This window comes from Schistocerca gregaria, chromosome 2 (assembly GCF_023897955.1).
Source record: "Schistocerca gregaria isolate iqSchGreg1 chromosome 2, iqSchGreg1.2, whole genome shotgun sequence".
NCBI lineage: Eukaryota > Metazoa > Arthropoda > Insecta > Orthoptera > Acrididae > Schistocerca > Schistocerca gregaria.
The window spans coordinates 30,318,226-30,344,884 of NC_064921.1; the positions used below are offsets into that span (position 1 = coordinate 30,318,226).

Below are 26,659 nucleotides of genomic sequence, written 5' to 3' on the forward strand. Positions count from 1 at the left end.
CATGACTAATAAATATTCGTCTCTCTTCACTACCTGAATAATTTCTTTTATTTCGTGATAAATTTCTTCAATTTCTTCGTCATCTGCAGAGTTAGTTGGCATATAAACTTTTACTACTGTAGTAGTGATGGGCTTCGTGTCTATCGTGACCACAATAATACGTGCACTATGTTGTTTGTAGTAGCTTACCAGCACTCCTATTTCTTTATTCATTTTTAAACCTACTCCTGCATTACCCCTACTTGGTTTTGTATTTATAACCCTGTATTCACCTGACCAGAAGTCTTGTTCCTCCTTCCACCGAACTTCACTAATTCCCACTATATCTATCTTTAACCTATGCATTTCCCTTTTTAAATTTTCTAGCCTACCTGCCCGATTAAGGGATCTGACATTCCACGCTCCGATCCGTAGAACGCCAGTTTTCTTTCTCCTGATAACGACGTCCTCCTGAGTAGTTCCCGTCCGGAGATCCGAATGGGGGACTATTTTACCTCCGGAATATTTTACCCAAGAGGACGCCATCATCATTTAATCATACAGTACTGCTGCATGTCCTCGGGAAAAATTGCGGCTGTAGTTTCCCCTTGCTTTCAGCCGTTCGCAGTACCAGCACTGCAAGGCCGATTTGGCTTATGTTGCAAGGCCAGATCAGTCAATCATCCAGACTGTTGCCCCTGCAACTACTGAAAAGGCTGCTGCCCCTCTTCAGGAACCACACGTTTGTCTGGCTTCTCAACAGATACCCCTCCGTTGTGGTTGCACCTACGGTACGGCTATCTGTATCGCTGAGGCACGCAAGCCTCCCCACCAACGACAAGGTCCATGGTTCATGGGGGTGGGGGTGGGGGTGGGGAAATCCACTAATGCGACGAATGCAACATGAGTCAGTTCAGCCAGGGCAGGTTACACAGACGGAAAAGTATCGTATCACCAGGAAGGAACTGTGTGACATAAATTAAAGTTGGTAGGCGTGTTTCAGCATCTAAATGATAATATCTATTCAAATTTCGCGCCACTCGCGTGAAAATGGCGCTAGTAGCGCCACTGTGAGGATGCAAATCAGGTTTGCTTTAAATACACGCTGTAACAGTCGTGAGCGTTAGTTACCTTTGAGACTGGACGTGATGAGTTGGCGGTGACTTGGCAGCGGTGGTCACAAGAATGTACGGTCGCAAGATAACCGGGCTCGTGACACTACCGGGAGGGAAGACCATCGCGTTCAGGGTATAGCTCTGGGGCATCGTACTGTTGCAATTAGAGGCAGCATTTGACACCGCACAATGAACAGTTAGAAATTGCTTACTTCAACAGCAGCTCCGTGCCAGACGCCCTGTAGAGTTCAATCCACTGACCCCAAACTACCGCCATATCCGACTTCAGGTTGTCAATCGAGAGATAATTGGAAGGCAGTGTGGAGGTCTGTTGTGTTTTCTGGTGAAAGCTGGTTCTGCCTCGGCGGCAGTGATGTCCGTGCATTTGTTAGTAGGAGGCCGGTTTAGGACCTGCAACCAACCTGTCCTCAAGCTAGACACACTGGACGTACACCTGGAGTTATGGTCCGAGGTTCGATTTCGTATGGCTGCACTCTGGTGCTTATCCCACTCATCCAGGCTGCAAATTTCTGTGTCAATTTTGTGATTTGACCTGTAGTTCTGGCATTTATGAACAGGACCCAGAAGGTGTTTTCCAACAGGATAACGCTAGCCTAGATATCGCTTTTGCGTTGTAACCCAACATGCACCATCATCAGTGACAACATCTCTCCCTGGCCTGCTCGACCGCCATATGTGTCTCCAATCGAGCATATATGGGACATCATCGGACGACAACTCTAGCGTCATCCACAAACAGCATTAATCATCCCTATTTGCCTGTATTGACCGACCAATTGCAACAGGCACTGAACTCAATCCCATAAACTGACATGCGGCACCTGTACAACTGAATGAATGCAAGTTTGAATGCTTACATTCAGTATTCTGGTGATGACACCGGTTACAAATGTACCAGCTTTTCACATTTACAATCTATCATCTCGTACTTAACCTGTCGTCTTGCAATGTTAATCACCTAGACAAATGTATTCTCGTAACTTCATTACTCCACATTAATTATTTTTTGGTGCTGCAGTTTTTTTCGTCAGTGTACCTTTCGATGCTAGAAGACGGTGCTACAGTACCCCGACAGACATTACATCAAAACTTTCCTCCACATAAATCTCGAAAGTGACATTCTGTTCTGTCCCGTCCCATTCCGTTAGTAAAAATATGAGTATCACCACTTGAAATACTCTTTGGCATGTTCCCTTCCTTCCCGTTCCAAGCCATTCTGCACCATCACGTATGAACGTACAAACTTACTTCGTGATTTTCTGGTGGCTTCTGATACAGGAACAGAGCTCCGAATACAGCATCTGCCGCGTCGAGTGTCCCCTGTCACCGGCCAGATCCACAGCACCGTCACCAGAGAGCCGCAGTCCAGAGATGCGCTGCCCCAGCAGCTGCAGCAGGGCTCCCACGTGCAGCATGGCCGCCACGAAGAAGCAGTCGAGGCCGATAACGACAGGCACCTGGGTGAGGAGCACAGCGCACTGCAGAGTGTAGAGAGCGGCGTACGCGCCGGGCCACTGCGACCAGTCCACTCCCTCGATCTGCACCACGGGCAGCAGCTTCTGGTCGCCGCCGGCCAGCAGCGGCGCCGGCAGCCACAGAAGGATGACGGCATAGATGTAGACACTCAGTGACACGGTCATCCAGCGGGCCCAGCGCCGTGCAGACACCAGTTCGGGACGGTCCCAGTCCTCGGACACCATCAGATCCAGGTCTCGCACCAACTGGTAAAAGGACTGCCTCTTGCGAAAGAAGAGCCCCGCCTTGGTCATACCGGAGACGTCTTCGAGTATGTGCATCAGCGTGTGCGAAATGGCGTCCACGTCCCCTCGGGCGGTGTGAATGCTGAACAGACCGACGGCCACATAAACGGCGGCGCACAGCTGCACCAGCGCCGCGTACAGCAGATAGGGTGCTCCACGCACGCTCGGCGACAGCCCGACCACCGTCAGGTACAGCACGTTGCCCGACAGTGTACGCCCCACACCTTGCTGCCCATCTACCTGTGACCCTGAAATCTGCGGCTGAAAGAACAAATCGAGTCATCGGCAACTGCTCCATGTCGTGGGATGGCACTACCCATCTTCCACTATAGAAATGTAAAAAGTGTCCAGTCACAGTACTAGAGGGGATGAGTTATTGCCAGTATAATGCTCTTTGAGACTAATCTGTCTTAGGACAAACCGACCTCGGCCCCAATTTCACAAAGCACAGAAATAAATACACGTGTTTGTCGTTTATTACTTAACGTTTACACTGGACTCGCATTCGTGAGGACGAAGGTTCAATCCCGCGTCCGGCCATCCTGATTTATATTTTCCGTGATTTCCCTAAATTGCTCAACGCAAATGCTGGGATGGTTCCTTTGAAAGGGCACGGCCGACTTCCTTCCTCGTCCTTCCCTAATCAAATGAGACCGATGACCACGCTGTCTGGTCTTCTCCCCGAAGCAACCCAACCCAACTTAACGTTTCCGTCAGTGTTGCAAATCAAATTTTTATTTGTGATTAAATTCGAACCATTCGTTCATTCTCAAACCATTACCTATATTAGAAGATACAATTTTATTAACAAAACATGACAGACAAACGTTTTTTGTGCACAGATTATAGTAGTGCAATAAATATTTTGTGGCATACTTGCATTTGTAACATTTCACTGTACGTAATACATTTGTTTTTACATCACATCAATATAACAAATATTAATTGACTATATTAAGATTGTCTTGGTACGCACTATATTTAATATGTGGCTTTCGTTGTCTGGCTACAAAAATCTGACAAGGACTTTGAGCTTTTTTTGTGTGTCCATAAGCTCTGTCTCCCAGAAATCACAATGTCACAATTACATACATTGAAGCTGTGTATTGGTGAAGGTCTCAGACATTATGACAGTCTTTTAAAAATTGTTGAAATATCATAATCTACCTGCTTTACTAAATCATGATTCATTTTTAAAAAGGGTAAAAAATTATCGTATTTAAATTCGGAATGTTCGTTCATCAATTTGTGCTGCTCTTTAATCTTCCGTTTAAATATTTCCGATGCTTCAAGTATGTAAAATATTCATAATACTGTCGGTACTACCTATTGTATATCATGTGCTTGGAAAATGATGGCTAAAAGCGGACCACTTAAGTGTCTACAAAACTGATAAAGTGTTCCACATTATAATCTATACAAACCAGATGCACAATACTTCATTCCTATTTTAGAATTTTATGTCTTATACCAAACCTTGGTTGACCTGTAGTTCAAAATGCTGTTTTTTTACTCTTCATGGAAATCGTTCGTAAAATTTTCGGTAATACGGCCACAATATTTCAATGTAATCAACTTTTTTCTTTCCTTACGTGGGTTTCTTTCGCTTTCGTATTTTTTTGAGAATTTGTGTAACTAAGCTCCTCTTGAAACGGTGCTGTTGCAACTTCTCTGAGGATGCGTAACACCATCTATATTTCCGTTCCGTCTAATGGAAGCTTACGTAGGCGAGCTACCATAGAGAAGAAATACTCTTTTTATGATTTGGTGCTTCGCTGGAGTCATCCCTTATTATTTCATCGGAGTGCGTTGGTTTACAAAAAACGGAAAATTTCAGCTTCTTTTCTGCCTTTGTTACTGATAGCTCTATGGAGCTAATTTACCTTTGCATTTCTAACACACGTAATACTGAATTAAAAATTCAAAACTGCTTACTAATAAAAATATTATTTGTAACATGTAATAAGTAAATTACAAATATACTGAGTTTCTGATCCTGACACTGACACAGTGTTGGAGTTACATAAATACTTGTTTCGTAAAGCCTCTGCACGCAGTTCAGGAGCCTTGTGTTTCATAAAGGCTACTGGTCAGTTCTCTTACTTCGTCGCCTCATGAACATATAACCATCGCAGATTGCAGCAGGCAGCTGTTGCAGCGACATACCGTACCACCTGCTACCAGGACATCAGTACGACGACCACCACATCGTCAACCATTCGTGTTAACGAAATGTAGGGTCCCAGTTCAGCTTTGCAGCAGAGTCACTACATGAGACCATGAGTATCTCATGTAGGCCCCTATTTCAGGTAGAATAATTCTTGCTGGTGTTTTACTGAAGTTGGGTGGTTATGGTATTTTTCGTGTTATAAAGGTTATTTCTTATTTAGGTTTAAAGTTTAATTATTTTTGATTATCTTTAGGTTTATCTGGTGGGGTTATTGTTAGATTTATTTGTTTTCGTCAGGTTGATTTAAAGTCTTTAATTGCATATTCTTCTGTTGCTCATATAAGAATGGTTATTGGTGGATTGATAAGCATAAATTGATGAGGTTGTATGGCTTATCTTTCTTTAATGGTTGGTCATGGTTTATGTTCTTCAGGATTTTTTTTGTGTAATGTTTTTTATGAACGGTTAAGTAGACGAAGATTATTAATTAACAACGGTATAATTAATTTGATACCTAGAATGGCTTTATGGTGATTCCTTTTGAGATCATCAAATATAGCTGCCCCTCCATCAACACGCAGGGCAGTGTCCGTATAAATGGCGCCCACGCTGCGAGCAAAGAAGATACCACGGTGTACCACGATCGCTGTGTGGCCGTCGTTGAAGCAGTGTCCACTGGTGCAGCCATTAGCGCTAGTCGGCATAATTCACTTATCGTACGGTCTTGCCTTGGAATCAAGTGCCACGACACACACAGCCAAGCAGAAGCTGTGGACCGGAGCTCGCTACCCGGGTGGTATACCTTTTGCTGCGAGATGCTGCCAGATAGGCTGACGATACAGCCAGCCCGCCTCGTGGGCGTGAAGCACGGCAGTGCCAACAGCACTGACTCAGCCAGCTGCAGCCCTATCAGATTGCCTGCCTAGCAAGAACGATCCACTCCCGAGCCACGCTGTGCTGTTCACAGCCACGGCTGGCGTCTTGACAGTATACCACCGCCGAGGCCGAGGCCTGTGGGTTCAACACCTGCCCCGCTCACTAGAAGTGTGCCTGGGACATCGTTTAATATTGTAAGACAGCAATAAATGAATGTGGTTACCCTCAAGAGTGAATCGGCTGAGGAGGTCTGAACGGTCTGACACATTTTGATATGCGCAAACACACTCATCAAACCCTACAAGGTACGTCCCTTTGCCCTATAACCATGAACTTTTGCAAGAAGGAAGGTTTCCACTACAACCAAATGAAAATACGGTATCCAAAAATTGTTAATCTGTAATTACATCACACAAAAGTATTTTGCCATTTGTTCTCAGACTCTCTGTATGTCTATCCATCTGTATGTTAAGACCGCTTTTTCTCACTACGGAGCAGACATAAATTAATGTCACGTTCTGAGGTCTATAGTCCTTTGTTGTTAGGCTCCTAATTCAGTGTAAAAAGAAAGGATACGGCCATTTATGTCGTATATTTTGATACTCGCAAACTCACTCATTAAAACCTATAAGGTTCTTCCCTTGATGTTCATTTGTGAAATTTGGCAAAAAGATAGTACAGGCGAAGGAAAAAAAATCACAAAGTTGTTTATTTGTAACCATATCACATAAAAAAATTTCTTTTGTCATTTAAAAATGAAATTAAAAATTCTGAAAAGTCCTGTTCGGCGTAGAACCTATATCTTGCCAGTATCAACGTCGATAACGGGCAAATATCGTCGAGACCTCGATTCCTGAACTGGATCAACTGTCTGCATACACAATTAAGTTTGTACGGACCCCTCAGTGCGCGAGTCCTATTCGCACCTGCTCAGCTATTTTCATTTTAAATCTTTGTGGCAAACGTTTACAAGAGGAGTTGCTTATCGGAAGAGGCAACAACCCGTGGCATGACATTTTCAGTGGATGAAAGATCTGGAGATCATGCTAGTCAGGACAACAGTTGGACACCCTCTGCGCTGGGCTAGCTCAGGACAACATGAGCAACGTACGGACTGGCGTTATCGTGTTGAAAGATAAAGATATGAAGATTTCGACCATTGGCCTTAAAAACTCTTAAATGTAGAACCTGCTGTCCAAATTATCGGCTATGCTGCCCAGAGGTGATCGCGCTGTGTACCCAAAGACATGTCACACCATTACGCCTGGTGGTGGTCCCGACTGAAGATGACTGCTGTAATCACGTGAGGTTCGTTCTTCTAGGGTCCTCCACACATAGATACGCCCATCGTGGTAGCAAACAGAGAACCGTGACGCGTCTCAAAGGATGACGTGGTGCTATTAATTTGTCCGATGTTGTCGTTTCCAGTCGCTCTCGAATTTGGACATGTGCTGTAGCCATTTCTTCTTCTTACACGAGGTACAGTACGGTATTCTTACAAAGAATGCACGTATAAATTCGATTTCTGAACGAGAAATCCACTGTATAAGCCTTTCCCTATATACCGAGAGCGTTACTCCTTCATTTCTTGTAATATGGCGATAATGTGCTTATCATTCGCACTAGGAAACGTGCTGCATGCTTGACAACAGTTTACATGTGTTGCATGCCGCCTTGGTGGTGTTGCAATTTTAGTGGGGTGTGGTGTACGTGGAAAAGAGGAGTGGTCCTGTCACACTGCCCTGGGGGCACTCCTGACGTCACTTCTGACTCCAGTGATGATTCGCTGCGCATGATGGCGTGCTAGGTTCTGCGACTGTTACTCTTACTATTCCGTTGTGACGGAATGCTTTGATTAGTAGAGAAGAGGTGTATTACGTGAATCTTTACTCGCACATATCAAGTAGAGGACAGAAGCTTTTAAAGTGTGGTGCGACAAAAGAATGCTGAAGATTACATAGGTAGATCACGTAACTAATGAAAAGGTACTGAATAGTATTGGGAAAAAGAGCAATTTGTGACTAGAAGAAGGGATCGGTTGGTGGGACACATTCTGAGACATAAAGGAATCACCAATTTAGTACTGGAGGGAAGCGTGGAGGGTAAAAATCATAGAGGGAGCTCAAGAGATGAATACAGTATGCAGATTCAGAAGGATGTAGGCTGCAGTCGCTACTCGGAGAAGAAGAGGCTTACACATGGTAGAGTAGCATGGAGAGCTGCATCAAATCAGTCTTTGGACTGAAGACCACAACAACAACAACAACAACAACAATAATAACAACATCAAAGTGTAATGAATTATTAAGAATACTGGAAGGAATATTTCGCAGCCTAGCCTGTCTGGTGACTAGATAACAAGCACCATGGTTACCATGTGCTAATATGTTACAGCACAATTACGCCATTTCTCTTCGAATGTGAGCCATTTCTCTTTGTACGCGTACTGGTATGCATATAAAGAGGACGAAAACACGTTCACCGGGCACTCGCCATACCCACACCTGCTATCGCTCTGCAGGTGCATTTCTTCTATTCTGTCCCTCTCTCTCTCTCTCTCACTGACACACACGCATGTGCGCATATGTACACAGAACGAGCGCTGGATTCAAGATCGAATTACGCCTGTGGAAGATGAAAAAAGGATGGTAAAGCAAAACCATAAACAAGCTAAACATTAAAAAGCGCTTCGATAAAATAATACGAGTTGAACTACCGAGTCAAAAACGTTTGTAGAGCCGTAAAAAAATACCAGAGAGAGAGAAAGAGACAGAGTAGTTTAAACGGAAAGGTAGAGAGGCGCAGATTGCTGCCTCTCGAAATGGCATAAGGACATTATACTGCGTCATTCGACAACTTACTGGAGTCCACAGTTTCTGAAGCGGTCCCATAAAAAATAAAAATAGAAATCATCTGCTCACAAAAGGGAAACTAGTTGACCATTGGGTTGAGTACTTGAAAGAAACATTAAACCAGCTGAAACCACTTAGTGCTTCCAACTTGGAAGAGAGCAAAAAATCCAAGAGCTAATGGTAAAAACAGGTGATATTACAGAGGCACAGATGTGCACGACCATCACAACACTCAAAAACAATAGAGCAACTGGTCTGGATGAAATCTCAGCCGAAATTCTGAAATATGGGGTCCAGAAGATTGGAGGCGTGGCATCGATGTTAAACTACCAAAGACAGGAAATCTAGCCTAAAGTACGAACTGAAGAGGTGCCAGTCAACGTCTTTTGCTTCGTTCTTCAAAAAGAAGACAAGAAGCAGTAGATTGCTCACTATGGAAAGCAAAGGCTTGCTCTCGAAGTGGGAGATCCGGCTCTGAACAAAAATTTGTTGTCCGGAACGTAATAGAACTTGCGTAGAATTCAACTGTCTACTGTATCTAAAGTTCGTTAAATAGAAAAAGTAAATAAATAAAATGTTTTTGGCGGTAGGGACACAGTAATATTACAAGAACTACGAAATATTCTAAGTCTGTCTGGAATTCTTGACAATCTACTGACATCTTCAAAACCTTTATCTAGACTCGAATTGCTGTACAGGAACGGAACATGGGACCACGGACTTCGGACAAGGATATATTTTTCCTTTTAATATTGGTTCAAGATTTAATACTGAAAAAACATTAGATATCTCTCACATGAGCATACGTTGAAACTAGCAGTCTGGGGCTATGGATCTGCATTTTGGTGATGACATCGTTCTTCTGGAAGAAACACCACAAAGTTTAGAACTAATGAGCACATAGCTCAATGAAATAGTCAGTTCTATAGAATTAAAAAACATAAATGGCGATAAGACAGTCATTGTGCATAAAAATTGAAAATGTATCCACTCAAATTATAGAGTAATATAAGGTACCATAAGATGTTGACAGATTTCCACATGTCGACAGCCTTATCTGTAATAATGGGAAGTAGATGCAGAGGTCAGCAACAGAAGCTTCTGGAGTCTTTCAGCGAATGCGATCCATAAGACAGTTAGACTGTCATTAGGAGTGTAGCTTCGGCTGTACTCCTTTGTGATACTACCGATGGTCGTGTATGCTAGTGACACCTGGAAAGTTTCAGTAAAATCAGCACACAAGCTCAATGTTTTTCACTAATTACGCATGACACAAATTTTGAAGATAATTTATTGCGAACACGTTTGAAATGATTAGCTGCTGAGAAGATGTGGTTTACGTAGCCTGCACTAAACCGATGTCGGTTTGCAGGGCATCTTCTACGCACGAAAGATGAAAGAACCATCAGAACAGTACTGTTGTGTAATCAACGGATCGATACAGAAGTAAAGCAAAACCACGTAACACCTCGAAACAAACTTTTGTAAAGGATCTTCAGTGACTGCCATGAACTCGGAGAAAGCTTCAAACATCGCAGCTGATCGAGTGCACTGGAGGAAACTTGTTGCCCAAAATGCTACTTAACTTTGAAGAAACTAAACCGAATTAAATAATTTCCAAACCTCCCCAAATCGACAAAGGCTTCCGTAAGGTTTTCCTCGCTCATCACGTAACGCAGGAATCGGAAATCCTCCCCCAAACGCTTACATTTGGGCCTCCCTGTGGCCCATTAACAGTGTGCCTGGGATCTGCCTGAAAACGTTCTGAGTCTACAATGGGTCATTACGAGAACTGTCCGCTTTACCTAGATACAATATTCTGCCTCTTTATCAAATGTTGAAACTCAGTCAGCGACTGCTTTATAGCCCTGAACTAATTTAATGATCACAAGTAAATCTGACGCCACCAAGCAAAACTAAGCACTTTGTAGGGCTATACCAGCTCACTGCAGTATCCTAACAAACTCCTCTTCATACAGGACAGTAAAACAAAATTTTACTAGACTTAACGGCAACCCATATAAATACTGCAAAAGTTAAAAAATGCGAAATTTAATGTTTTCAACTAACAAATAATTACATTATCAGGATCAGTGACGTCAGTAAAAAAGAGTAGTTTATTGTGTTCGGAGAACTGCGCATAGCCCAGAAACATATTAGTTAAGAGTATCCAACCAGGCCTATGTGCAGAACGAAATTTTCACTCTGCAGCGGTATGCTCCCTGCCGCCGTTGGATAAGCAGCTGCAACAGCAAGTCGTATACCCCTAGCCTACTTATTTGTTACATACTTTAATTCTTAATTTCTTTGCGTGTTTTTGGGCACTTGCGTTGTTTTATTCATAAATTTCGGGGGTATTATAGTATTTGAGAATGTAGCATCGCGTTTTAGTGTTTACTTCGTAGATTCTTACTAAAATTGCGTGGGAGTTTCGTGTAGGAGGTGTAATTTCGAGTTTTAGTTACTGTAATCGTAAATTTAGGCAGATTGTAGCGCAGTCGTTAGGCATTTGTACAGGTTAGTTAATACATTCTTTGCATGTTTCCCTTGTGTTATCTAGGCAAAAACTCGTGTTTCAGTAACTATCATCTATTAGAATGGACAGGGACTGCGATTGCTGTGTTCGGATGAGGGCTGAGTTGGCATCCCTTCACTTACAGCTACAGGCGGCGCTGACTTCGGTCACGCAGCTTGAGACTGTTGCCAATGGGCACCACTGTGGGGAGCCGGACTTGGGTATCACGAGGATGTCAACCTAGTCCCGTCTGTCCCCAGATCGGTCTGCCGCTGTGGTTGCCCCGGTTGCTGCTCGCAGTGGGCTGAGCCCTCGCCTGTGGTTGATTGGGAGGTCGCTCCAAGGCGTAGCAGGCAGCGAAAGACGTCCCCAGAGGCTGATCAGAAAGCCTCCCCAGTGCGTCTGACAAACAGGTTTCAGGCACTGTCTCTGGCTGAGCCAGATGCAGCTGCCTGCCCTGTTTCAGAGGATGATTCTCAGCCTTCATGGTCTGGGCAATCACAGAGGATGGGCTTATTGGTAGTTGGGAGCTCCAATTTTAGGCGCGTAAGGGGGCCCCTTAGGGATATGGCGGCTAAGGAGGGGAAGAAATCCAGTGTGCACTCCGTGTGCATTCCGGGTGGAGTCATTCCTGATGAGAAAAGGGTCCTTCCGGATGCCATGAAGAGCACAGGGTGCTGCCTGCTGCAGGTGGCGGCACATATCGGCACTAATGACGTGTGTCGCTTTCGATCTGAGGAAATTCTCTCTGGATTCCAGCGGCAATCTGATTTGGTGAAGGCTGCGGTTTTGCTTACGAGATGAAGGCAGAGCTCACCATCTGCAGCATCGTTGACAGAACCGACTGCTGACCTTTGGTGCAGAGCCGGGTGGAGGATCTGAAACAGAGGCTCAGACGGTTTTGGGACCGTGTTGGCTGCAGATTCCTTGGCTTGCGCCATATGGTGGTGGGGTTTCGGGTTACGCTGAATAGGTCAGGAGTTCACTACACTCAGCTGGAGGCTACACGGGTAGCGGAGGCTGTGTGGCATGGACTGGGCGGTTTTTTAGGTTAGAAGGCCGCGGGAAGGTACGGGGTGGGCTGCAATCTCAAAGGGTGCATGGCAAATACATGACGTGCTTGGATCAAGGAACTGTAGGAATTGTAGTTGTAAACTGTTGTAGTTGTGCTGGGAAAGTCCCTGAGCTTCAAGCGCTAACAGAAAGCACAGAAGCTGAAATCGTTATAGGTACAGAAAGCTAGATAAAGCCTGAAATAAGTTCTACAGAAATGTTTACGAAGTCTCAGACGGTGTACAGGAAAGATAGATTAGGCAGAATTGGTGGTGGAGTGTTTGTGTCTATCAGTAGTGGTCTATCTTGTAGTGAAGTCGAAGTACATACTCCTTGCGAATTGGTATGGGTGGAGTGTGGTGTCACCGCCAGACACCACACTTGCTAGGTGGTAACCTTTAAATCGGCCGCAGTCCGTTAGTATACGTCGGACCCGCTAGTCGCCACTATCAGTGATTGAAGACCGAGCGCCGACACTCGGCAGGTCTAGAGAGACTTCCTAGCACTCGCTCCAGTTGTGCAGCCGACTTTGCTAGCGATGGTTCACTGACAAAATACGCTCTCATTTGCCGAGACGATGGTTAGCATAGCCTTCAGCTACGTTATTTGCTACGACCTAGCAAGGCACCATATTCAGTTACCATTGATATTGTGAATCATGTACTGTCACGAGCGATGTTCTTCATTAATGGATTACAGTTAAGTATTCCACCAGGTACGTCCGTTTTTCTCAAATCTAATTCCCTTGTCATGTTCCAGACCTCACGCCAGCCTGCGTGATCTGAAACGCTTGCATTTCGGCCTCCTTTAGTAACACGGTGTTGGCTCTCCTGCCAACCACAACATGGAGGTTATACTTAACAGCCGAACTAAGTTAATAATTGGCTCCTTCTACCGACCCCCAGACTCCGATGATACAGTTGCGGAACAGTTCAGAGAAAGTTTGAGTCTCGTAGCAAATAAACACCCTACTCATACGGATATAGTTGGTGGGGACTTTAACCTTCCCTCGATATGTTGGCAAAAATACTTGTTCTAAACCGGTGGTACGCAGGAAACATCTTCCGGGATTGTCCTAAATGCTTTCTCTGAAAATTATTTCGAGCAGTTAGTCCACGAACCCACGCGAATTGTAAATGGTTGCGAAAACACAAACAATCCAGAGCTGATAGAGAGCATCATGACGGACACAGGGATTAGTGATCACAAGGTCGTTGTAGCTAGGTTCAATACCGTTTCTTCCAAATCCATCAGAAACAAACTCAAAATAATTTTATTTAAAAAAGCGGATAAAGTGTCACTAGAAGCCTTCATAAGAGACAATCTCCATTCCTTCCGAAATGACTATGCAAATGTAGACGAGATGTGGCTCAAATTCAAAGATATAGTAGCAACAGCTATTGAGAGATCCATACCTCATAAATTGGTAAGAGATGGAACGGATCGCCCGTGGTACACAAAACAGGTCCGAACGCTGTTGCAGAGGCAACGGAAAAAGCATGCGAAGTTCAGAAGAACGCGAAATCCCGAAGATTGGCTAAAATTTACAGACCAGCGAAATTTGGCACGGCCTTCGATGCGAGATGCCTTTAATAGGTTCCACAACGAAACAGGTTATTGTTTGTACTGTCCTTAAGGACAGAGCGACGTCAGCTAGAATAACTGAGACTGCCAGCAAGGCAATTATTGTTTCGGATTCCCTTGTCATGAAAGAAGAGGGGGGGGCCGGGGGGGGGGGGGAGTTATTGGGCCCAACGACAAGACAGGGCACAAGAGTGGTACCACGTCATCATCTCAGATCAATCCCAGTTCTGCGTACACCATCTGTGTGTGGAGGCTGCATAAAGAACGGACGTTCCTATGTTGCATTTGTCATTAACATATGAGCTCACCTGTCCTAACGATACGGAATGCCACTGGGTACACAACACGACCATATGTGGTTCGCAGCCGAAGGCTGTGTACTGTCTCGGTGACGTTATCTTTCAGCAACGTAATGCAGGCAAGCAGCACTTGCTGCGCTCGCCTACCTCCATAATAAAGTGAGCGTTCCTCTGTTGCCCTGCAAGCACGTTCCAGAGATCTCTCAGCCATTCTAGACATTTTAGAGACTGGCACGCCCCCTCTTTCCAGCAACTACGGTTGAAGAACTTGGAAGATTGCAGACACATTATCCTGTACCTAACGGATCGAAGCTACCCTTACTCCTCCTTTTTCCGGCGGAGTGGCGTTAACGACTCGGGGATGCCCCATACTATAATACTATAAGCACGGCAACGCTTGCCGCATCCCAATGGTTTTGCCTAAACCACCATAGCGAACGCGTGATAGGTGTGGACTCTGAGCGCAGTCGTGTTTAAAAGTGACTAAACTGAAGATTGGGTTTAATTTCGTCACTGAGGATAGCATATGTCATTAATAGGCAACCGTAAAGTAAAGAACAGCGGTCGTAAAGGCAAATGTAACTATGTTAAGTGAGTGACTGTGAATGTAAAACGAATGTGATTATTTTTCATGTGCTTAAAGACGAATAAATCGAGTGAATGTTTAAGCAGTTTCAACGTCGTTCCAAACTGTTCATCGTATTGTCTTGTTATGGTGTTAACTTGTAAACAAAAGTAGTGGACATGGTGACAGTGCATGCGTCAGCAGGTGCACGGTTACGATGTCTGATAAGTCGACACGTCAACCTTGGGCGTAAATACATCTACCTGTGCAGTCGTATTGTACAAGTACGACGGTCAGTAAGTCAGACAGCCAGATATTCAAACAAAAGCATGGCAAAGTTTGCCGCACCCCAATGGTTTTGCCTGAACAACAATAACATCTAGTTGCCGGCACGCCAGCGCGTGCACGAAGTTTTGTAAGCAGACCATATTTGTGTTCATGGGGCGGTTTCTTCATGGGTGATATAATAAAAAGCATTGACAGTAGCTATCTGGTTGTTTCCTCCGGTTCTTTGGCACTTTTAAACACGTTTCACGCCTCGGATACGAGTAGGAAGAATTTTATCGGTGATGTAATGAACCAAGGGGAGTTTTAATTACGTTCGACGCCTTGGTCAAGATTAGCAAGAGCTTATATTCCATTGTTTGACGATGCCAATAACAGACGAAACGCGTCATATGTCAAGATTAAATAGACCTATCTTGTTTTTTCTATATCTAAAGATATTCAAACATTTCGTTAACGAAAAGGAGGGGTTGCAGTTGCCAGAAGTATATATTTGAGTAAAGCTTTTCTGAGCGTTGCTTCACTGACATCGTTCCCAGACAACGCACCTCTATAGATGTCACCACAGTTACGTCCACCCGTTGGCTGCCAGTCTACATACCACAACCCGTTAGGGCAGACTCACCGTTTTATCTACTGCTCCAGCCATGGCCACAGTCGCCTCACGTGTCTGGCGTTACTGCGCTCTTGCACGGCGGTGACTCGGCTTTTGTCTGAGAGTCTTCTCAGCGGCGACCTCTTCCCCTACCCCTTTCACAGCACCGCATTCAATTATTCAAGCCCATCTCCAGGGATGCACTAAATATTTAAATATTCCTGAGGCAATAGAAACGCTTCGAAGCCAGTTAAATAGTTTTTGAAACGTATCAGCCGTATCACACAGAAAAGTTACGGCGGTTGAATACCAACAGAATTAAATATAATCGAACACAATCAGAAACAGTGAATAGTTACATAAACGCCTCATATTCTGGAAAAATACTAAATGAACCCGACTTCCGGAGAGTGCTGTGATCTTTAATTCATTTATCATAACACAATATTTGAAATCCCGGGAAATGCAAGTCATTTAAAGAACGTAGCTTTTGATATCGATACGAAACAACGTCTGTAATCTCCGCTACAAAGAAGAAACAATCTGGGCCTAAAAATTCCGAAACAAAGACTAGGCGTAAAGAAAACAGGCGACCTTCTACATCTAATAAATATTTTACAATTAACTCTGAAGTGCTTAACAGACGGTACGCTTAATAGGGCTTCTTTCAGATCCGTTGGCGTATCGAGCGCTGAAGGTATGACTCATTAAATGTCTCCGTGCGCGCTGTATTTCGGGTGAACTTGTCTTCGTTTCACTGTCGGAGTGGTATGTAACACATTGTAGTACATTTATAGATTAATCACATAATTTTGGTCTATAAAAAGTAGTAAGCAGGCTTCCGCGAGACAGTATGTGCCATCTGGCGTCTACCACTTCAAGATTTCCAGCATCACCGTGTAGCTCTCCGATTACTTACCAAACGTGTGACCTTACGTGACGTCTATTATTCACCCCCCCCCCCTTTCTTTTTGAGTTATCAGATTTCCGACAGGTTTGACGCTGTCCGCCACGAATTCCACTCCTGTGCCAGCTTCTTCATCTCAGAGTAACACCTTCAACCTACTTCCTCAATTATTTGCGGGACGTATTTCAATCTCTGTCCTCCTCTACAGTTTTCACCCCCTACAGCTGCCTCCAGTACCACGGAAGTTAGTCCCTGATGTCTTCACAGATATCCTATCATCCTGTCACTTCTTCTTGTCAGTGTTTTCCATATATTCCTTTCCTCGGAGATTCTGAGGAGAACTTCCACATTTCTTACCTTGTCAATACACCAAATTTTTTATATTCTTCTGTAGCACCACATCTCAATGCTTCGACTGTCTTCTGTACCGTTTTTCCCACAGTCCATGTTCCACTACCATACATTTATGAATAATTTCTTCCTTAGATTAAGGCATATGTTTGATACTATTAGACTTCTCTTGGCCAGAAATGGCATTTTTTCAGTGCTAGCCTGATTTTGATATCCTCCTCCCTTCGGCAGTCATAGGTCATTTTGCGTAGATAGCAGAATTCTTTAATTTTATCTACTACATGATCACCAATTTTGATATTAAGTTTACTGCTGTTCTCATTTCTGGTAGTTCTCATTACTTTCCTCTTTCTTCGATTCCATTCAGTAGATACTGTAAGTCTTTTTCACTTTCACTCAGGATAGCATTGTCACTCATATCACTTGTATCTTTTCACTTTGAATTTTAATCACAGTCTTGAACATTTCTTTTATTCCCGTCGTTACTTCTTCCGTATATAGATTGAACTCTAGGGGTGAAAATCTACACCCCTGCCTCACAAAATTTTTAATCTGAGCACTTCGTTCTTCTTTTTTCACTCTTATTGTTCCCGCTTGACTGTTGTAGATATTGTGTATTACCTGTCTTTCCCTTGTAGCTTGCCCCTATTTTTCTTAGAACACTTTCTCCCGATAGACGAATCCTATGAATGTGTCTTGATTTTTCTTCAGTATTGCTTCCATAATCAACCGTAACGTCGGCCTCTCTGGTGCCTTTACCTTTCCCAAAGTCAAACGAATCAGAATCTAACAGTTCCCCTGTTTTCTTTTCCATTCTTTTGTATATTATTCTTGTCAGCAACTTGCACGGATGGGCCGTTAATGTGATTGCAGTCTTCGGAATTGTGTATATGATGTTTACGGTAAGGTCTGACGACATTTAGTCAGTTTCATATATTCTTCAGACCAACGTGAATAGTAGTTTCGTTGTCGCGTTTTCTATTAGCCCTATTTCGTATGGGTCCCACAAAACTGAGCAGTATTCTTGGATAGGTCGCACAAGCGGTTTAGAAGCAACTATGTGTGTAGACTAGCTTTATTTTACAGGGATCCTACTAATGAACCGAAGTTTACCACTGAGCCTATGTGATAATACCCTTACATATTCTTCCTTCAAGTGAAATCCGGTCACTAGTGAAAGTAACGGTAACGATTTTGTTAAAAATACATTTATACACAGTACACATACTCAAAAATAGTCGCCAAAACTGTTGGAAAATGTATCCCATTGCGACACTGGGCTGGCGAATCCATCCTCGAAGAAGTCGGTAGGCTGCTGTCGGATCCGCGCCTGGACCCAGTCACACACTTCGGCGGTGCCCACGCTAACACCCAGTAATCTATGGACCTCGTCCACCGTGAGTCTGCGGTTGTCCAAGGCTAAAACATTCACTTCCGCAACCATTTCCGGCATGATGACACGATCAGCCTGCCCAGGACGAGCATCGTCATCCAGTGACTCGTGTCCCTCAAGGGATCGTTTGCGCCATTCAACAACGCTTAAACGACTCAGACTGCGCTCACCGTACACAGCCTTCATCCGTCGGTACATTTCGCAGCCTCCAACTCCCTCCGCCGCCAAATATCCAATCTCTCCTCGTTGGGCCTGCTTTCTCGTCTGCATGTTCGTTAGTGAACGATAACTTGTGTGACCACCTTCTCTTCGGCATGAAACCACACTGGCGCTATGCAACATCAAACGGTGCTCACTCGTCACTCTCTCTACCTACAGATGGTGCCACCATACCCCGAATCACGTGGTGCCACCTTACGTGTAAGGCGATCGTAGACGCACTGACCAGCTTTCCTTTGAATGAACCTCATATTGTTCTCAGTTGACTGCTTTCAATTGTCACTCATGGATATTATAGTCATGGGATATAATGTTTGCGAGTTTTGTGAATTGCACAGTTTTACATTTATGAATGTTTTAAAGCAAATTACCAGTATTTGCGCCAGTTAGAAATCTTGTAAAGATCTGACAATATTTGTGCAACTTTTTCAGAAACACTCGTGGTCGGGTAGATCTGTCTATCGGTCGTTTGAGAGTCCGAAAATGACCATCCGAGGTGCACACAGTTGGCTCCAGTGGTAATAGATGGTTGCCCCAAACAATCACAGTTCGTCGACTGTGTTCTTTAAGTCTCGCAATGGACTAGTGGACTCGAGGATGAAGGTCAGGGGCAAATGTCTCCCATGTGTTGTCATCGATGTGACACACGTTCATGTTAGTCTCACTACATCCTTAAATTGTTTCCTCTCATCTCCCACACAGTGTTTTCTATGTGCGTCTGTATTGTCATGTTATATGCAGAAGCCTCCGCAAGATTCGCTGGCGATAATCTTCCAGCTTATTCAGGTTTCAGGTCCATAAAGCAACATTTCTCCAACATAAACAGCAATATCTGCAAGTATTGTGAGATGCTTTTAATATTGTTCGTCAAATAATTAACGAAGAAGATGGACAAAAATATCGACGTGTAAAATCGACCTGTACTGGAAGTTGACAGAATTTTTAGGCGCAGAGTTAGGCTGAAATAAAATTTGAAATTAACGTACACGACACGTAAGCCGTCTGAATGCGATGAGAAGACAAAAATGGTTTAAATGGCTCTGAGCACTATGGGTCTCAACTGCTGTGGTCATCAGTCCCCTAGAACGTAGAACTACTTAAACCTAACTAACCTAAGGACATCACACACATCCACGCCCGAGGCAAGATTCGAACTTGTGACCGTAGCGGTCACACGGTTCCAGACTGCAGCGCCTATAACCGCTCGACCACTCTGGTCGACGAGGGCGACAAGAGCGGGCACTTAGCTCCTTTTGGAGTTGGAGGTTACACAAGTTTTATTCATTGCACAATCTTCACGCATTTCTATGAAGATTGCCTGCCATGTTACTAACTAGAGTCGCCGATTGCAACGGACCGTAATGTGACTCGAGAAGACCTACCAGTACCGTAACTTGGGCTTGCGGCTGCCAGGCTGATCACGGGTGCCATACTGGTTCTTGGGTGTGGCGGACAAGCCGACTAGTATAACGTCACAAGTTCGCTGCGGGAGCCGTATTACTCGTGGGGCCCGCCCCGCTCCATCTTTCTCTGCAGGACTGGGAGACCAGTGCCAACAAGCTTCCGCACTTTCATGCACTTCCACCGAGTACGTATTATCCCATATTTGTGTAGCTCGTCCTTACGTTTTACACTGCAAAGTAGTTGTTGGACTTTCCTTTTTTTATTTTATGAAGTGCACAATTTTACACTTGTCGATATTTAAAACAAGTTCGCAGTCTTTGCAGGACTATGAAATCTTATCAAGATCTGACTGAATATTTATATACATCATTATAGATAACTGCAACATCTGAAAATATTACTAATACTGTCTGCAAAATGATTACCGGTAATACACAACATAAACAGCAAGGATCCCAAAATAATTTTAATTTTTTTTTTTCGTTTTCCCCATACCAAGAAATGCTCAATCCAGACACAGATTTCACTTGATACCCCATACGATTGTGCTTTCGATAACAAAAATAAGTGTGGTAGTGAAAAATTTTCAAAAGTCAAGAAATACTGAATCTATCTGAGTGCCTTGTGTCGTGGCTTTCAGCACATGTAAGAAAAGAGCGAGTGGGGTTTTACATGACCGTCGGTCTCGGAATCCACGCTCATTGGCGTGGAGGAGATCATCCTATCCTAGAAAGCTCATTAATTTTAAGCCCAGAACAATGGAGAAATGTCAAGAACTGCGAATGAAAAGTGTTGCACAACTTATGCACTGCAGTAGTTTACTATTTCACTGTGACTGTTTGCCGAGAATATCTTGTTTCCCAAGGCGGAGCTATTTTAGAAGACACGGCCATTCTATACCGAATGTGACTTCATCTACGGGTACAAAAGCGTCAAAGCAACGAAGAAGTGAAATTTCAAGGTCCTCTCTTGGACATGGGACTTAGTGAAACTGGGACGCAACAAAAAGCAAAATGGCGTCTTAGAGTTGGGAATCCTGCAGTCCAGGGTGCCCCAGTGGGAAGACGGGAGCTGTCTCGGGTCAGTTCTCAGCTGTTTAGAGTGCCACTCCACCAGCCCATTTCTAGGTGCTTTTGGAAGCTTTTGTACATTCACACAGGGTGGTTCTGTAAGAGCCTGCAAAAATGTAACAGCAAATAGAGAGTGCTCCACTGAACAATTTAAGGCAGGGAACCTGGGGTCGGAGAGGCCAGCTTAAGGAGATTTGGAAGTAAACCTGTCTACTGCTTTGTCTACAATTACTGTTTTCCAGCTTATTTAGAACTAACGTACGCACAAGTTTACACATACCGTGCTGTTTATTTACATGTACATCATTTATTTCTTTCAACGATACGAGGATCACGGACCTGGAAGTCATGATGCAGCTTTTGTTTACTTTACTTGTCCGTAAGGTAGCTCTGTTGTACCGTATTTACATTGTCCCGCGAAAGAAAGTGCTATAAATCAACGACAGACCCATTCATTTTTCAGTGCTATTAAGAGACGAACGGTAGAATATACTGAAGGGGTACAGGTACAGTTTCGCAGAACTCACTGTTATGCACCTTGTGTGCAATCCTCTCGCTGCTGATTTGTCTACAAGCGAACTATTTCCTAATAGGCTTCAGCGTCACGACGAGTGTTTAATTTTCTCGATCGACGAATGCGGGAGTCTGGTTCACTGGAAGGAAGAAACGAGGGACCTGGCAACACGAGGACCACTCCCATACTCGATTTTGAAAAGGAGGCCTCTGAGGTAACCTGACCTGAGTTTCCTTCATTATTTCCTATGAGGATATCTAAAGTCAGCTGTGGATGAGACCCCAGTGGATACGGAGATGGAATTAGTTTCCAGAATTGTAGCTGCCCGTGATGTGATTCGAAACACACCAAAAATATTTGTCAGTGTACATCACAATCTTGTTCATCGATGTCATGCCTGCTTCGACGTTGATTCCCGTTAGTTTCAGCACCTTTTGTAAGATACAGTACAAATGGTACGTTCATTGTGCCAATTATGTTATTTGCAGTTAACTGTAACTAATGTAAAAAAAAAAGTGCACAGTAATGTGAATTTATACCCATTATCTTCTTTACCTGACTTCTCCGACTCTATTTTTCCTTCCTCAAATTGTTCAGGGGGTCATCCTCTATGTCTTGTAAAACTTTTACACGCTCTTACAGAATATCCTTGTATAACAGAATGCTGGCCCTGGGTTAAACTTTATTCGAAAATCCAAAAAGTAAAGATCTGAAGACACAATTTGATCAGTTTTAATTATGCTACTCAAAATTATGCAATGGAGTGAATGTAAATAATACAATAAATCCAATAATAAGGTAAAATGTGACGTTTTGTACGAAAATAAACTATGTGAGGTTGCGTAACATGTTGTTTAGTTTATTTCCTGTTTCTATACTCTGAGCAGAGTTACTGCCACTCTTTTGGCTGGTTACTTCTACGCAACTGCACGTCATCAATTGTTCTGATATCTTGCGGTTTGAGATGTTTAGCTTCCGTGTAGATCTAATGTTATTGGTATACGAATAAACGTATTTATTGTGAGTAACTTATTGCATACTGTGGATCTATTCGTAGAGCATGAAGCGTCAGATCATTGAATCAGAAAGGTACCATTCATATTCGTATTGTGAATAGAAATAGATGAAGTTAGAACACAGTAATGAAATGTGCTGGCCAATTAAGTGTGAAGCTTACCTACATTACAAACATGAAGTGGATACATGTCAACCGTTTGAACTAGAATAAGTTTTTACATCTATATTAACATCTGTACAGCGCAAAGCAATTAAAGGAACAGTTTTTAGGAACCCCGTAATTGTCTCCCACTGCAACGCATAAGTTGGAAATTTGGTTCCATGGTGCCTACAGCTTTTCTACGTAATGGTGCAAAGAGTGTCGCCCTTGGATTCGGCTACGCTTCAAACAGCAAGGTGTCACCACTTGCGAAAAAAAAGAGGCCGAAGCTCAGAAGTTAGTCTGAGCAGTAACTTGGATTAATGGTGTCACTTTTCTTCCCAACAAGATCATGGACGTAACACATGACAGGAAGTTAGTCACACCCCTCGTCCTCTAACTTGACGCCTCTGCGATGGAAACCAGACTCGTACGCCCAGCGTTTATATGACGTTATCTTATCAGTGGCCGAGTAAAAAAATTCGAAACACTCCACTGCTCGAATCGACACGAAAAGGCCTCTGGAGGTGGCATAGAAGACGTAAATCAAACGACACTTTGGGCGTTGATTTCCACATATTTCACGGTCGAAAATTTCAGTTCGCAGTGTAACGAGCAACAGGGGGCCGTTCTTGACAACTCTGAACACTGCTGACCACAGCCGTGCGTCGCACCGGCCTGAACGGTGCCTTCTGTGCCCGAACGGCGGGTAGCCGAGCTCACCCGTGCCGGGACACGAGCGCGTGGGTACCTGTGCCCCGTCGACTCCCGTGGCTCATTCGGGTACCCGGCCGAGTTCCGGCTCGGTGCAGCTGGCAAACAAACAGCGGCAGGGAAGGCAGGAACGACTGCGCGTGGGATTAGCCGAGCAGGGCGCTGCAGTCACGGACTGCGCGACTCGTCCCGGCGGAGGTTCGAGTCCTCCCTCGGGCATGGGTGTGTGTGTTTGTCCCTACGATAATTTAGGTTAAATAGTGTGTAAGATTAGGGATTGATGACCTAAGCAGTTAAGCCCCATAAGATTTCACACACATTTTTTTTCGTGACATCCACTAGTAGGCATCTAACGCAGACCTGTGCAGACAGTTCAGCGACATACATAATCCGAGACCCTTTTGAGTTACGTACGTAAGAAACTATCTGCCTCGATTGCGGTAGTGAAATCAACCTTTACCTACGTTTCAGCCCAAATAATTGAGCCTTCTTCAGAAGATATATCTGGATCCATAATTTGTCTATGGGGACACGTTCTAGAAATAAAACTAAAACAGCCCTAATAGGTTATTCATGGTTGTGCTTAGGAATCCTGCCTACTCGGTTCGCTAGAGATACAAACAAACAACTCGTATTAATGAGTTTCATTACGAAAGACAATTACAGATACTTAACTTTGGCACTTACACAGATGTGTCGCAACCAAAGGGCGACATACAAAATAATCGGTCTTTGCAGTGACTGCTGATCTCTAACAGACAAAAGTCTTTGCTCGACTGCTAACAAAGTGCCAAACATTGACGCTGCTATTCAAGTGGACTGCCACGAGCCGGACGCAGCGCTAGTGTTCTCTTCACCTAGGGGCCGCTGCTGTAGCGTTGTCTTCCTGGAAGGGAGGTCAGTCAGTGTGCCGTTGGCTAACTTCTTTTCACAGCCTTCTCTTCTTTCTCGCTCCCTACTGCAGTGCCAGAGCTTGACTTTACGCCATAACAGATATCATATATTATTATTGTTATTATTATTATCATGCCAGAAATACATATCGAACAATCATCATCATCATCATCATCATTTAAGACTGATTATGCCTTTCAGCGTTCAGTCTGGAGCATAGTCCCCCTTATAAAATTCCTCCATGATCCCCTATTCAGTGCTAACATCGATGCCTCTTCTGATGTTAAGCCTATTACTTCAAAATCATTCTTAACCGAATCCAGGTATCTTCTCCTTGGTCTACTCCGACTTCTCCTACCCTCTACTGCTGAACCCATGAGTCTCTTGGATAACCTTGCTTCTCCCATGCGTGTAACATGACCCCACCATCTAAGTCTGTTCGCCCTGACTGCTACATCTATAGAGTTCATTCCCAGCTTTTCTTTGATTCCCTCATTGTGGACAACCACCTGCCATTGTTCCCATCTACTAGTACTTGCAATCATCCTAGCTACTTTCATATCTGTAACCTCAAGCTTATTGATAAGGTAACCTGAATCCGTCCAGCTTTCGCTCCCGTACAACAAAGTTGGTCGAAAGATTGAACGGTGCACAGATAACTTAGTCTTGGTACTGACTTCCTTCTTGCAGAAGAGAGTAGACCGTAGCTGAGCGCTCACTGCATTAGCTTTGCTACATCTCGCTTCCAGTTCTTTCACTATGTTGCCATCCTGTGAGAATATGCACCTAAGTACTTGAAAACGTCTATCTGTTCTAACTTTGTTCCTCCTATTTGGCACTCAATCCGTTTATATCTCTTTCCCACTGACATTACTTTCGTTTTGGGGATGCTGATCTTCATACCATAGTCCTTACATTTCTGATCTAGCTCTGAAATATTACTTTGCAAACTTTCAATAGAATCTGTCATTACAACTAAGTCATCTGCATATGCGAGACTGCTTATTATGTGTTCACCTATCTTAATCTCCCCCCCCCCCAGCCAGTCTATTGTTTTCAACATATGATCCATAAATAATATGAACAACAGTGGCGACAGGTTGCAGCCTTGTCTTACCCCTGAAATTACTCTGAACCATGGACTCAATTTACCGTCAACTCTAACTGCTGCCTGACGATCTATGCAAAAACCTTTAATTGCTTGCAAAAGTTTGCCTCCTATTCCATAATCACGTAGAACAGACAATAACTTCCTCCTTGGAACCCGGTCATATGCCTTTTCTAGATATATAAAACATAGATACAATTCCCTGTTCCACTCATAACACTTCTCCATTATTTGCTGTAAGCTAAAGATCTGATCCTGACAACATCTAAGAGGCCTAAACCCACACTGATTTTCATCCAATTTGTCCTCAACTAATACTCGCACTTTCCTTTCAACAATATCTGAGATTTTACCCACAACGCTGATTAAAGAGATACCTCTGTAGTTGTTGCAATCTTTTCTGTTTCCATGTTTAAAGACTGGTGTGATTACTGCTTTCGTCCAGTCTGATGGAACCTATCCCGACTCCCACGCCATTTCAATTATCCTGTGCAGCCATTTAAGACCTGACATTCCACTGTATTTCATGAGTTCCGACTTAATTTCATCCACCCCAGGCGCTTTATTGCACTGCAATATATTGACCATTTTCTCCACTTCCTCAAACGTGATCCTATTTCCATCGTCATCCCTATCCCATTGTACATCGAAATCTGAAACATTACTCATCGTATTTTCACCTACATTGAGCAACTCTTCAAAATATTCCCTCCATCTGCCCAAGTCATCAACAGGATTCACCAGCAGTTTTCCTGAACTGTCCATAATACTTGTCATTTCCTTCTTACCTCCCTTTCGAAGACTGCTAATTACACTCCAGAATGGTTTTCCAGCAGCTTGACCCAAAGTCTCCAACATGTTTCCAAAGTCTTCCCAAGATTTCTTCTTGGATGCTGCAATTATCTGTTTGTCTTTGTTTCTTTCTTCAACATACCTTCCTCTGTCTACCTGAGATCTAGTATGTAGCCATTTTTGATACGTCATCTTTTTCCTTTTACAGGCTGCCTTGACTGTGTCATTCCACCAAGCTGTTTGCTTCATCCTACCTTTACACACTACTGTTGCAAGACATTCTTTAGCCACTTCTAGTACTGTATCCCTGTACCTTGTCCATTCCTTTTCCAATGACTGTAATTGCCTACATTCAACTAACTGGTACCTTTCTGAGATCACTGTTACGTGCTTGTGCCTGATTTCCTTATCCTGAAGTTTCTCCACTCTTATCCTCCTACATACGGACCTGACCTCCTGCACTTTCGG

At 43.8% G+C, this 26,659-nt stretch overlaps 1 protein-coding gene across 1 annotated transcript in view; it reads right to left on the reverse strand.

Annotated features, from left to right (window-relative positions):
* Window positions 1-26,659, reverse strand: part of LOC126335623 (odorant receptor Or2-like) — a 120,755-nt gene that overhangs the window by 87,664 nt on the left and 6,432 nt on the right. Inside the window, exons 2-4 of the mRNA XM_049999077.1 lie at window positions 15,700-15,744; window positions 10,144-10,150; window positions 2,364-3,123 (exon numbers count right to left, since the gene is read on the reverse strand). Coding sequence (XP_049855034.1) covers window positions 2,364-3,123; window positions 10,144-10,150; window positions 15,700-15,744 — 812 coding nt within the window. The remainder of the gene's footprint in view (window positions 1-2,363; window positions 3,124-10,143; window positions 10,151-15,699; window positions 15,745-26,659) is intronic.